The 14,682-nt window shown below is 45.9% G+C and overlaps 1 protein-coding gene and 1 pseudogene across 8 annotated transcripts in view; one reads left to right on the top strand and one right to left on the bottom strand.

Annotated features, from left to right (window-relative positions):
- The window catches only part of LOC147616370 (uncharacterized), a 301,034-nt pseudogene that overhangs the window by 144,403 nt on the left and 141,949 nt on the right, over window positions 1–14,682 (top strand).
- LOC147616371 (callose synthase 3-like) overlaps window positions 1–14,682 on the bottom strand; it is a 118,653-nt gene that overhangs the window by 89,624 nt on the left and 14,347 nt on the right. For all 8 annotated transcript variants that reach the window (XR_015262486.1, XM_086777430.1, XM_086777437.1 and 5 more), the window contains 3 exons: window positions 10,423–10,532; window positions 10,238–10,331; window positions 10,038–10,148 (listed from right to left, as the gene is read on the bottom strand). Coding sequence is in view for 6 of the 8 variants with exons in the window: in XM_086777430.1 (XP_086633556.1) it covers window positions 10,038–10,148; window positions 10,238–10,331; window positions 10,423–10,532 (315 nt within the window). In the remaining 2 variants the exon portion in view is untranslated. The remainder of the gene's footprint in view (window positions 1–10,037; window positions 10,149–10,237; window positions 10,332–10,422; window positions 10,533–14,682) is intronic.

Raw genomic sequence — 14,682 nt, 5'->3', positions numbered from 1 at the left:
AGCTACGTGAAGGCATGGTGGGCTGCCAACTCATTGTCTAGAAGGCGTGAAGAAGGAAGGAGGTGGCCGCTTCGAAGGAAAGGAGGGGGGGTCGCCGAATAGAGAGAGAGAGAGTGGACCGCCTTGCTGGGGCAGCCCCTGGGGTGATCGAGCGAAGGCTGAGGCGAAGCTGGAGGGACGCTGCAGCAGGTTAGGCGTAGAGAGAGCCGGGGTCCAAAAGTAGAGAAGAAGCCCGACTGGAGGTGATCGTGTGTAGGGAACGCAGCTGTGTGCGTGTGAAGCGCATTATAGAGGCGTTGCAGATATCAGAGGCGCTGCAGCTGCGGAAGGTGTAGAGAAGGCCGCTTGGGGCAGAGCCAGCTGCTGGGAATCGTGAAGGGACTGGAGGTGATCGTGTGAAGGGAACGCAGCTGTGTTGAGCTGTTGGGTAAAAGCTGCAGGTAAGAGAGGCGCAGCTGGGGCCGAAGGGAAGGTGGCAGCGCTGAAGTGGCTGTGTGGAGAGGGAGCAAAGAATTGGCCGCCGTGTGGAAGGCCAGGTGATCCAGTGATGCAACTCCGACCAGTGGTCTTGTGCGTAGAGAAGGTGGCCGCTTGGTGATTTTGTAGAGCTGAGGCGAGTGGAGAGCTAACGTGAAAAGAGCTCAGCCGTAGGTGTGTGGCTAAAAGCTGCAGACAGACCAAAGAGGGCGCAGCTGGGGTCAAGGGCGCAGGGGGGCGCTAAAGTGGTTGCGAAGAGAGGTGGTGAAGGAAGAATTGGCCACCTTGTGGAGAGCTGGGGGTGATATTGCAGAGGAGAGCCCTCAAAGAGAACGCAGGTGGCCGTCGTGTGATCAAGGGGAGGTCCCTAGGGTAACGTTGGCCGCAACAGAGGGTTTGGGTTTTGGATGTGTAGCGGTTGGCTACATAAGTGAAAGAAGGTGCCAATTGTGGAAGCAGAGAGAGGGCTGCTGTTAGCAAGGGACTAAAGATGTGGCTTGGGCTGGATCCAGATGGTGATGCTGCGTTGAACAGTGGTTCGTGGTGCTGAGGATTGTGTAGAGGCTCAGAAGGTTGGCGAAGCTGCTGGTCACGACACACAGAGAGTGGGAGCTGCTGAGTTGAAGGTTAGCTGGTGTGGGCGCCTTCTGGAGAGAGTAGCTGGTCTTGTGTGGGCGACGATTGCAGGCAGAGAGTGGTGCTGACGAGAGAGAGCCTGGAGCACAGTGCAGAGTTGGAAGCAGTAGAGGTGCTGATGTGTGGGCTGGAGACAGTGGGGCTCGCCTACAACACTTGGCAGGTAGCAGCTAGAGACAGAGAGTAGCCGGGCTACAGAGAAAGTGAAGAAGGGTTGCTGGTGTGGGCGCCCTCTGGAGATTACAGGGACCGGGAGACAGAGGCTTGGTTGTCAGACGCAAGGGTGTATTCCCTTGGCAGTAAATCCTGGCCAGAGTCCTGGTCTTTGGTGTATTTGCTGAGTTGTACATGGTTCGTGCTTTGTATGTTTTCTGCTGGATAACCATCTGTTCATTGTGGTTCTGAGCTGTCTTATGGTGTGGGTGGGTGGTGCATGGTGAGAGAGTGTTCCAGCCGGTGGCTGGTGGTGCCCCCGTTGGTGTGTGTGTTTCCAAGTTTGGGAGGTGGAAGAGCTATAGAGGCAGGGTTTTCTTTCTTTTTTTCACCTCACACCGCGCACCAAATTGTGGCTATTTGATACACTTGTCACACGGACCCTCTTGTATGGATCTCCAATTTGGGGGCCCAACATACATCACAAATCTCAGAGAGGGGCGGATGAGGAATGGAGGCAAATGGAGAGACCACTGATTATGATGATTGCCCGCATGATTTGGAGCAAATCATCGGTACCACATGAGATTGTTCAGGTTGAGCTGGGTGCCGCACTAGTAGTGACCGAGGCCCCATTCCACGCACTTACCTGTTTACAGCGGCTATGGGAGCTCCCTCAGCAGAGGTACTCCCGATTGGGATTGACATCATCCATACAGTTGGCAGAGGATGGAGATACTTATTGCTGGTGTGCTCAGATGAGATCCTTCTTATGAATCTTCTTCTTCTTCTTCTTAGTTTGCTACTTCTTCTTCTTCTTCTTAGTTTCCTACTTCTTCTTCTTCTAAAAAATATCAGATACAGTATCACTTTGTACGTGAGAAGATCTTGGCTGGTGACATCTTGCTACTTTATTGTTCGACGGAGGACAATGCGGCGGACCTCTTCACGAAGTCTCTACCTCAGGCTACGCTCAGGCGGCACTCCAGCTCCCTTGGGTTGGTTTCACAGCCAGGAGCTGAGAGGGGGTGTTAGAAGTCATCTCCTGTCTATATTCATACACCAGGGCCTCTGTTGTGGGTGTGCCCGCCCAGTATAAGGTGTTTTATCATTTTTCCACACTCCCCGTATTTTTCCCTATTTTTTTCCATTTTTCCTAGTGGTGGGGAGGGTTGCCAGAGGATGCCAGGAGCACTCCAGTGCTCGCCGACTGCATGTTTCTCAGTCGTGGGCACTTGTCTGCTGGCCGACTGCATAAATGCAATCGTGGGACCATTTCAGCAGTCGTGGGCACTTTATATGCTGGCCGACTGCCCTCCCAGGGATGTATATATAGGCCCCTTGCCCCCACCACTTCCTCATTCAGTTTTTTCGGGATCTTGTGTATAGAGAAGAGTTTACACACCTATCTCTCTGTGTTTCTTGTGCTGTTTATTTTCTGCAGTCTACTTGCTCTTGTCTACCCAAGTTTGGTTATCATTTCCGCTGCATATTCTGACACCCCCACGACGGATGGTGTATTTGCTTTATTAGAATGATGTAAATCTGAAAAGAAAATACAGAAATCTTGACCTTTCTTGGCTGAGAAATCTCTGCCCTTGACCTGCAGTCCTCCACCCCTTTGCTTTAGCAACTTCTTGGCTGTCCTAGCCTTGGTTTGCTTGAGCACTTGGTGAATGATGAGATAACACTATGACTTGAGCTCTCACCTATTTATACTACCTATAAACAGCAGTCGGCCAATTCTTATTCCAGGCGGCCAGCATAAATTCTGTCCACAACTGTAAAATCAGCATTAAATGCTGAATAAATCACATAAAATCTGTGCATCATTTCCCTTGATGGCTGGACACTAGGCGCCTGAAAACAAGGGGATGGGCACTGTTTTGCAATCAGTTTGGGGGCTGGGCAGCCTGTATGGGCTTCCCCATACTTGCCCTACAACCATATAAATGCTGCATGAACTGTCGGCTGCCCCAGGCATGCCCCTAGGAATGTCCTACAGCCCTTCCGCGGACTGGCACTGTTTCATGTGCAGGACAGGACAGTGCACACCTGACCTTGGACTCCTGTGCAGGCCAATGCACACCTGACCTCGGACGACTGAGATGGATCCCTGGCTAACTCGTCCCGGACTGGGCTCACATGGGACTAGTTTACCATCCAAGGTCCTGTACCATCCCAGGTCCTGCACCTTCAGCTCAGATATGTCTACGTAGCATCCCAGTGCGAGATGCACGTGACAACCACCCTCATCGATTCATCTCGAGCAACGAGATCCTCCAATTTAGACCATACCTGATGAGCACTGGTGAGAGTTTGCACGGCCGGTGAGACCTCCTCTGTGATGGTCTACACAAGCACTGAATGTGCCTTCAAATCCCAATTCTCCCAGTCTTGTAATTCTGCAACGAATTCATCCTCTTGATCCTGAGTCCACCTCCTGGAGTTCTAAGGACACTCGGGCTTCCTCTCAGTGCCCTGAACAATATCCCACAAACCCTTGTGGATGAACCAGATCCGCATTTGAAGCTTCCAATGGGCATAGTTGGGTCCTTTCAACGTGTCATCCTTGTTCGTACAGGGGGGAGCCATATCCACAGCAACAAAGAACACAAATGTCAGCTCTCCAAGACTCCTCTCAAGTGCTTTCCAACGAAGCGTGGCTCCACGACCAATCAGCCCCCTCTCAAATCTGAGAGAGACAAAGGCTGGACAGCAGCAAAACAATCCAAGAAACCATCGAGAACCTCCTACCAGAAGGGTAGGGACTCGTGGAGGAAGAAGAAGATGTACAGCCACTTGTCTCGCAACACCACATTCAAGAAGCTCACCACAATTGATGCTGAAAACAAAAAATGCAGCCAATAACTCCACAACCTGCCTCTGAAGAGCAAAACGCAGCCTAGAGGGCTGGCCGACAGCAGCAATAGGGCTGGCTGGACCAGAAAACGCAGCAAGCTAGGGAAACGCAGCCACAAAATATGCTGATCTGCAGCCGGAGAAGCTATGGAAGCAAAATGCATTGAAGACGGCAAGCAGTTTGCAAAAGGATGGAGCAGCCAGAACCTAAGCGAATGATACCATGTTGGAGAATGCACAGGCGGAAGCATAAACTGAACAAGAGAGACAGAGTAGAGAGATCTTGTGGACAAGATCACCTTTTATAATAGCAAACCGCTTTACAATGGCAATAGCCAACAGGCGTGTTGAACAATGTGCAAGGGATTGGATGATAGAGTGAGAAATAGGAGGCCTCCTTATATAGTGCATGTGTGAACTAGCCAACTGCCTCTAGGGACAGGCCGACTGCCCACGACTCTTAAATGAAGGAGAAAATACATAAAATCCCATAAAATGGGTACTACCCAAATACACTGAGATGCACTAATTCTAACAGATCGGTGGCCTCTTCTTTCACACCAGGGTTTTTTGTGGGTGAAAAGAGGGAGGGAACCTAGGAGCTTGCGAATTCCTGGCTGAACCGATGGAATTGTGGATCGTAGGGATCGTACCCTAAGGAATCGGATTATTTATGAGTGTTTGATAAGATGGAAAGATCTTTCTGATGAAGACAACACTTGGGAGAATGTTGCTTCACTTATCTAGACTTTCTCCCAATCTTCCTCTTGTTAGGAGGGGGAGAATGTTATGTCCCATGTTGTGTGGACATAACATGGCTAGTGTTAAGGGGCCGGCCAGACAGTTCTTATAGCAGTGTGAACTGGTCATGCGGCTATATAGTTGGGATTATGGCTCATTTGTGAGTAGTTCCAGTTGTGGAGCTCTACCTTCTAACCGGGGCATCCCAAGGGTCCCAACTAGTGGTTAGCCCACTGGTATGAAGTGCCAATGACAGCCCAGATGGCTAGGGGTCCGTGGGACACGCATGCTTTGTGGGCACGTGCTTGCTAGGGTTGTGCCAGTGTCTAGCTCGGTGGGTGGCTTACCACCATGCTTGGTTTGGAGCCTAAGGTTGGGTGGTGAGTACTAGCCAAAACCTTATATTTTCCCTTCATTGTTTTGTAATCATATGATGGTATGCAATGTTGCCGAGTATTGGACAAGCTTCTTGGATGGTAAACATTGAGTGTCGATCGTGGGCGCAAGCACACAAGTAAGTGGATTCTTATTGTGATGTGTTTCAGGGAGAGCAAGCAAATTTCAGATTATGCCTTGCTACAAGCGGGGCACGGGTTAGGCCAGCCCTTCTCTATGAGGAGGATGGTGATGGCATTTCATTCTAGCCATAGTCACAAATATTTCGAGGTTTTTTTGTTTCAAGGTTTTTGGGGTAGTGTTTCAAAACGTTTTGCATAAAATTAAAAAAGCCAATACGTTTCCAAAACATATTATTCATAAATTTTTAAATATAATTAGAGCAGTTATAGAGACCATTATATACAATGCACATTGCATATGGATGACCAAAAAACATAATGATTCATGAATTTAAAAGCTTGAAACTTTGAAACCTGAAAACCTAAACCGTGAACGTCAAATCCAGATTCAAACCTAAACCGTGAACTTCAAATCCAGATTTCATATGCAAAGTCCCAACCTTTTCATATTACTTCAAAGATCATCCAAGTTTCGGCGAGGCATTGTGGAAATTAGGGAAAATTTAAAATGGGGAGACCCTGAATTGTTAGAGAATTTGGAGAGATGGGACACGGGAGATAGGAGATGGAACTTCAAAGGAAGGAGAAGAAAAGAGAAGGAGAAGGGAAGGAAAGGAGAAGAGAAGGGAAGGAGAAAGAGAATAGATGGGAAGGCAAAGAAGGGGGGCCAAGGCCCAAAGGGGAGCCGGGGGAAAACAGGGGAGAAAAACAGTTCGCAAATGGGCGGAAATCAAGCCAAGGCAAAACGCCATCAAAAATAGGAAAAGAAAAATAAAACCTCAAAAATTTGGGCCAAACAAGGATTTTGGGAGGTTTTGTAGGTTTTTTAAAATGTTTCATGCATTTCATATTTCGTCCGTTTCGTGAGAACAAAACAGGTTTTTTTGCTTTTATGACTCCAGCTTACACACTTGGGATCACTGCCATCACAACAACTACTACGTCCTCCAGTGTCCCATTGGACCCTTGACACCCACACTGACTAGGGGTGGGAGATCATTAGCAGCATAGCAGCCGCACATTTGACGTGCGTGCTGCAACGAGGCCATCGAGGGTCCATTGGAGTCTATCAGAGCTACATTTGGACTGACATTATCCACCCTGTGCGTATGATGGGATCGATTGACAGGAGACTCAGACCGCATGCAGAAATGCCGTGCAGCCTTCCTACAAACTTGAGTAGTTGCCCTTTCCTCACCAGCAGGGATGGTGACATCACTTGGCACTATACTGGTCTCCCAGTGTAGCTTTTCCCCCCTTCCCCCCAGATGTAGTCTCCCTCTGAGAGTGGCCAGCCATGGAGGGAACATCCCCTTCCTTTCTTTGAACACTCTACCTTTACCGAGGGTTGTATTCCCCCATTGGTGGCACTACACTGGTCTCCCAGTGTAGCTTTTCCCCCCTTCCCCCCAGATGTAGTCTCCCTCTGAGAGTGACCAGCCATGGAGGGAACATCCCCTTCCTTTCTTTGAACACTCTACCTTTACCGAGGGTTGTATTCCCCCATTGGTGGCACTACACTGGTCTCCCAGTGTAGCTTTTCCCCCCTTCCCCCCAGATGTAGTCTCCCTCTGAGAGTGGCCAGCCATGGAGGGAACATCCCCTTCCTTTCTTTGAACACTCTACCTTTACCGAGGGTTGTATTCCCCCATTGGTGGACGTTTGATTTTCAGCTAATAGAAGAATATTTTCCTCGGAAAAAAAAAATCTCCAACCCTCAATTGATTGGAACAAGAATTTGTTGTGCATCATGAAGAATGTTCCTATGCCAGTCATCCTCAAAGTTGAAACTGGTATTCCACAAGTTCCGCTCATCTCTAGCATGCATGAAGAATGTTCCTAAGCCAGTCATCCTCAAAGATGAAACTGGTACTCCACAAGTTCCACTCATCTCTAGCATGCAGGTGACGAGGGAAGTTCGAGTGATTTTTGTGCTCACTCTTGTCCTCCACCACATTCACAGCATCTTAACAGTCCATAGTGTGGTATTAATTCCTACTTATCATAATCATGTGAATTGAGTTTTCTCAAGACCATTTGAAGTCTCTACCACACAAGAGAAAAAGAGCCCAAAGGAAACCTGCAAAGAAGTCCACAAAACAAAAGCGACCTAGGGATGTCTAGTTGTCCCACACCCTTAGACAACTTTGTCATCTACAAAATCTGGACCAGACAGAAAGTCCAATGGATACCAAAGTCTGTGGGATCATTGCCTATAGTTGATCCAGATGGGGCCAAGTCCGAGTTTCTCAAGAAGGCATCAGTTTTGATCAAGAGCTAAAGACCCTCCAAGGCATGATGGGAGACTTTACTGAGAGGATCCAGCAATATTGACAACCCCCCTGGAAGCAATGCAGCTACCTTCAACAAGATAAGCAGAAGGGTACGCCGCATGCATCCTACAGTTGGATGCTACATGGACATACTGTAGAAACAAGTGCAAGGAACTTAGGCCCGACACTGCATTTTTGTGAGCCCTTGTCTAGGGATGAGTCAGGAGTGCACCACGAGGGTTGATCAGGTCATGTCATGCCAATCCTGCACCAACTTTGTGCAAGTCCCACATAGATATTCTAACCCACGACGATAGAAAGTGGTACACATATTTTGGAAGCTTATTAGGCAATTGTCCTACACCAGAATTCAAGTCACGCATAATCACAAGAAACGTTCCAATCATTAAGTATTAAATACTTAAAAAACTTATAGTAGCCATCTAAAAGCATAGTGTAATGATGAAAAAATGGTCTCTTCTCACAAAGAGTTCCCACACGTGGCCTTGACAAAGACAGTGAGGCATTATGGCAATTTTGCTTGATTAGATGCCACAAGTGGTTCAATCAAGGACTCTTAAGAAATTGAAGAAGAGAAGGTAGAAATTGGGAAAGATTTTAGACATTGAAGGAAGAAAAAGGGGAAAGAAGAGAGGAGAAGAAGAGAAATGGAAAAGAAGAGCAAGGGAGAAGAAGAGGAGAGAAGAAGAGAAAGGAAGAAGAGGAGAATGAAGGAAGGAGGAGTAGAGGTAAAAGAAATAGCAGAAGATGGAAAAGGGAAGGAGGGAGGCAGGAGAAGAAGAGGGAAGGAAGGTGGTGAGGAGGATATGGAAGAAAAACAAAAAGTTAAAAAATCCCAGAAAAACCAGGGGGGAAAAAACAAAACCTGAAATTTGGGTGAAACTGCCGTACATGAGAGGTTTCGAGGTTTTTAAAAACCATTTCGAAGTTTCCAGGTTTCGAGGTTTAACAAGTTTTTTTGTTACTATGAGGTCACGGCAGTTAGAGCTAGTCTCATCAAGGCTATGAAAGAAACTAAAAGTCATGGGCAACTAGTGTTAGCGTGAGATCAAGTATGGAAGCCCGAAAAGGGGGGAAAAGGGCAAAAAGATGTGCTGAACAGCGGTCATTTGGGGCCATGGGCATAAAGACCACCCATTAATAGGCTGGGGACGCTTCGTAGAGGCGGCCCAGCACCTATGAGCTCAGCCTGGAAAGCATGTCACTCCAGCCAGCTAACCCAAAACCAGGTAAGGTGGGTCCAGCTAGGGCCAACCAGCAGATCAGCCAGCCAACCCTACTCAAAAGTGCTATAAAAACACAGACTGGCCCCTCTCTGCACTGTCTTCTGGTCGATCAACAGCACAGCGTTGCCCATCAGACTGCATGTCCATACGCAGCTGGTTTAGCAGACAAACGCAGCAGCCTCCTTGCAAGTAGCTGCCATCAGCAAGAATGCAGGGCAGCAGCAGGAGTGCTAGCCAGTGCTGTGCATGTTTTCAGTCCACATAGGAAAAACGCAAAACAAGAGTCGTGAGCAGCCCAGCAATAAAAGCAAATATACCTGCAGGTTGGGGTCCTTAATTAATAATTGGGACCCAATTTGCAATCGTGAGCATTCTTTCCCTTTCTCCTTCCTAGCTTGTCAATTGTGATTAGTGCACCTCGTTTGCCATTCATAAACACAATCAAATCATCCACGCCTGTAACAACATCCATAACCAAGAGGAGAACATACAAAATCTAGCAGGGACGGGGGCCATTCACAAAACAGGATCAAGAGCTGCGGGTTGCGAAGTGTTCGACATGTGTGAGCTAGAGACTCAAGAGCTTGTCATCCTTCATTGTACTAAATGGGGGGTGGTTTCCGCTGCCTCTTCAAACAGATCTGGGTCCTTTCACTGAGTCATAGAGTATGACATCCAAAGATGTCGGGCTCTGAGATTTAGATACGGAGGCCAATTCAGCAGGGGCCAGAGGAGACGAGATGACCAGAGCCAGTGCCAAAAACTACTCACATCATTTTTCAAAGTGTTGGACAATGCCAAGCTGGAGATCCAGGAAATAAGGAGGAGGGATGGGCTTCTCCTGCCAGCAGCAGATAGTCACTCTCTTTCTTTGCATTACCTTGGGAAATGGTAGCATGAATGGGCAGATTAATCATTTCAAATATATGCAAGGAGCACAAGATTCCCAGCATGGGCAAGCAGAGAGGCACATCATGTATAGATTCTAACTAAATTGTATTTAACTATGCCCATGTTGTCTCAAAAAGCAGTCCAAAAAGCTATTGTAACTCTTCACTATTTTCTATTAATGCAGCATGCTATAAACCATTCCAAGTTCCAACTGCAGTTTACAACAAAAAGTGTATTACCTCAGGTAACATCATCACTGCTTGTGACGAGCCAGCTGGGTCAAGGGGCAGTATGTTATATGCAACATATATTTCCTGTTTAGCTGCTAGCTCCTCGCCTGATTCTAGAATCTGATCAGGTTATAACGAGTATGATAAGTTGCACTTACTCATTTCTTGGGAAATCTACCACTAGAAAAGATACATGCATGTACCCTCACCTCGGGGGGGATCTCAGAGGAATCCCTTCTACTGATTGCCTCCAAAACCTCAAAAACTACAGTTGCAGTCCGCAATGTCTTGCACAGTCGAGCACTGCAAATGAATATGTAAAAAAAACCTTCAAATCCATTTTGCAAATCTACAAATTCTTTCCTGGTACTAAACACAAATTAATAAACCATACCGATCCATGCTTCTACCAATAGTGTGTTCTAGTAACTCGGCGTACTCGCGTGATTTCTCATAAAAATCATGCAACTCCTTTACATCACTTGTATAGGTTCCTGCACCTTTCTGCCATAAGAGGAAGAGTGACGTATAATAATTTAGAAGATGGTACAAAGTTCAAACAGATCAACCTATGACAATATAACCTGAATGGGGTTGGTTCTTTTTAATCCATCTAGTACAGATGGATTAATATCCCCCTTAGTGGTGTAGAAAACCAGGTTCCACTATCAACACCGAAGTATACAGTTCAACTAGTGCTGCTTTTTCAGGAGGTGTTTCAAGTTTGTCACACCAATTCAGAAGTACACAATGTCAAGCTCAAGATGCATGGTTTCATGCAAAAAATTTGTTAGTCTTTATGGGGTATTTTGTTCAGTGGTGGTGTCCAGGGTGCAGGGTGTATAAATATGTACTGGTTTGTGTTCCCCTGGATCGAGTGATATATCTTTTTGAAGTTGTGAGTTTGGGTCAAAGGAGTACTTGGAAAGGCCAAAAGACCTGAGGGTCGGACACCTTGCGTGCACTCTTCTTTAGAAAGGTGATGGGGAACAGAGTCGTAAAGCGTGGAGAAACTTGATGCTTGTACAAAAAGTTAGGAGGGACACCGTGTTTGTTTAAATGAGTGAATGGAATAAAGGTCTGCTCAGTTCAGTAGCTGGTTTTCCCTCTCCTTCACCCCTGCTGAATCCCATTAATCAAAGTGTTTCTGCTAACCCTAATTCAATTTGTCCCTGACACTTTTGGTGGAGTTGACAGGCACACTAGTGGTTACCAACGAGGAAGATGCTGCTCACTGCATGGGAGAAGAGGGGGCATAGATTATTGGATTTCCTATGTATCTACTAGTTGCCGAGGAGGCCAGGCACGATCAAAAGAGAACAGGAAGGTGTACAAGAAGCCGGAGAAGGCAAAAGGCATCTTGTAGAGAGCCCTTAAGGAAAACCTGGTCAACAGCTGCATTCTCAAGTTCCTTGACCTTTTACAGTACGTTGGGATGTAGTTGGGGTGAACAGAAGCAATACCATGGGAGAATTTTGAGGAAAAAAATCTGCACTGACGGACACCCAGGTCGAGCCCATGCGTAGATGACAACAGCTAATTGAGCTAATAAGCCAAAGTTGGAAAATGTTTGCCCGCAGTAGTAGGCGATATAACTCTTGTTCTCATGTGGCGAGAAATGCCCGTTTCTTTCGGCGACGAGTGAATGTACGGAAGATGCGTTGCATCTTACGTGCTGAAATCAGCCCATGTTCCCTCTCGTGTAAGAGGCGAAGCCTGGTGGTTTTGCACTCTAGGATGGCAAGCTCGGTGTTGCACATGGGTGCAGCATTGTGGTGTCTAGGCTAACTATAGAAGGGGTAGTCCTCAATAGAAAGACTCGTGTTGATCTGAGCCTTCCTCGAAATCATTATGATAAGGAAAATACAGCTAAATTATATACCTAGATGAATCCAAGAACATGCCCAAATTCACCTTTTAGGAACGTGCATGTTATATACTCATGGTAGTCAAGTTTCAACCCTCAAGACTATATAACTATCAACTCCATTATGCATAGTATGGACTAGATACTACGACATCCCCACTACGTCATCAGTGCCCAATAGTGGGTGTAGAACTCTGATCAAGATATGCTCTCTCTCTCTCTCTCTCACACACACACACACTTCTTCTTCTTTTTGTAAAACCAGTTGAAATTGCATTATACCATAAATGTACAAAAGGGTTTGACATCAAGAGGATGTCTGAACCCTAGAACTTAAAAACAGCAGTAAAAAAGTTCTATGCAAGATCAAGGCAGTGCTCAAGAAAAGAGCCTATGCCCTATCCATCAGAAACAGTAAAAGAAAAGCTGAACACAAAAAACATCCAAATCTTCCTCATGCACGGCATCATATAAGGACTGCCGCAACGAGGCTCGGAAGAACTCATAAGGGTGCTGAAGGGGTGAATTCAGATATGCATGATTTCGCTGTAGCCAGAGGCCATAAGGCCCAGTATCTGATCCAATGGAAGAAAAGAGAATACTGTGACAAAGAAGCTGATAATGTGCCAAACATCCAGAAAAACTTGTAGAACCTGTGTGCAGGAAATCTGAGAGAGAAAAAATAGGAGATCTTGTCCAGAAGGTCTCTGGAATATGAACAAGACCACAATAAATGCGGAACACTCTCAGTAGTATGATGACATCTTGGACAAAGAGGAGAGGCAATCCTTCTTTGAGCCAATTTCACTCCCACTGGAAAAATACCGACAATGCATCTCCAAAGAAAGAGTCTCTGTTTCAATGGCATTTTCAACTTCCATATCAATGTCAGTTTTGCTTTCCACCAAGCTAAAGACTTATCCAAATGCCAAAGAGAATTAGCATGCTGAGCAATCCATGGAGGAGGTAATATCAATCGATAAGCCTGTATAGAAGTCAATAGATGCAAAGATTGAGAGGATAATCTTGAACTTGAAGACTGAAGATGCCAATCTTGAAGCCTGTCTCTTACATCCAATGTTGGAATCGGAACGAAAGGGTGTAAGAGATCTGCAATAGCTTTCCATATAGATCTATGATGCATCCCAAGATTGTATTGTTGGCATGCTGCCGGAAAAGAAAGAATTTGCCCTCTAGTATCCACTACGTCGTCAATGAACCGGATGCCCAATTTCATAAGATTGTAAGCTCTGATTGGTTGTTGTACAGCAAGGGGAGAGTAAAAAACAGCACTCCAATGTATGCTTTCCATTCGAAGCGAGGAAGCTATAGAAGCAGGATGGGGAGACCATTTGATGCGAGAGAGCACTTTCTTCCAATCCTGAATCAAGGAAGTAGAAAATGGACAACCAGGGATTTTACCTTAAAATTTGCCAAGTACTACTTCCGATGGATCAACCAACCAACGACCATAAGCATTTGTGCGCATCTGACCACACAAAATTGCCAACATGATAGACCAAGGCTGCTCTTGTTGAAAAAAGGTTTTGAGCATAGTGATCTTTCTTGCCAGCACATGAAATTTGATGTTTATAATATTCAAACCACCATGCATTTTTGGCGAGCAAAGCAGGTCCATTTTGAGCAACCTTAAAGCTTTTTTATGAAGCTTAGTTTTCCAAAAAATCTCCATGGCTTGAGACATAAAAGAAGAAAGATCTCGAGATGACCAATGTAAGAGAGAAAGGTAGAATTGGACATAAGCCAGAACAATGGACTGAACAATTCGAAGCCGTACATGTAATGGCCAAGTGGAGATCTTCCAATATTCTAATTTGTCCTTAATATTGTTTAGCACCCAAGATATTTGTTGCTTATTTTTGATTTTCCAGCCAATGGGATAGCCCAAGTGTCTTACTATGCTTTCCGGATAAATAATCTGGCCGGGCCACAGGATAGCATGCCAGTCACAATGCTTGAGAGGTAAGAGTTTTGATTTCTGAAAATTAATTTTTAAACCAGCTGCCAACCCAAAATCTGAAAGAGTATCCATCAATAGACGAAGCTCCAAAGGACTGTTCTTTGGCATGAAGAATGAATCATCTGCATAAGCCTGTGCAATGAAAGGCCGTGAACTAGAAATCTGAAGCCCCTCTAACTGTCTAGTATCAACCAGATGATCCATGTAAAGAAGCAAAGGATGCGAAGCAATAGCATAGAACAGAGCATTGAGAGGGCATCCCTGTCGAACTGATCGTTCTAGAGTCCAAGAATCAGACAAATGTTTCCCTATAAAGCATTGAGCAGTGGAATCTGAGTAAAGCCAATATATGACATTAACTAGCTTTGGCCCAAAACCAAGTTTAGACATGATTTGAGAAACATAATCCCACTGCACCGTATCAAATGCCTTTGCCACATCCACCTGCATGACCAAGACATCCTGAGCAGAGTATTTTGCATATTCCATTGCAATGAGAGTATTGGAGATATTATCATGTATATGCCTTCTTGGAACAAAACCATATTGCCTGGGATGAAGTCCATCATGAAGGATATCCTTTATCCGGTGTACCAACATTTTAGCAATAAGTTTATATATAATAGGCATCAAAGTGATAGGCCTCCAGTCATCCATTGTCTCACACAGAGGTTTTTTGGGCAGAAGCTTAACCAGACCATGCTTTCAAGCTGAGGGAAGATGTTGATGCTGCCAGGCTACATTAACGAGCTTCAAGATTGGACCCTTCAATTCAGCCCAGAAGGCTACAAAAAATTCAACCGTCA

The sequence above is a fragment of the Cibotium barometz genome, chromosome 38 (genome assembly GCF_041138505.1).
Source record: "Cibotium barometz isolate CiBa-2024 chromosome 38, ASM4113850v1, whole genome shotgun sequence".
Classification (NCBI taxonomy): domain Eukaryota; kingdom Viridiplantae; phylum Streptophyta; class Polypodiopsida; order Cyatheales; family Cibotiaceae; genus Cibotium; species Cibotium barometz.
This window is presented reverse-complemented; position numbering and strand designations above follow the sequence as displayed.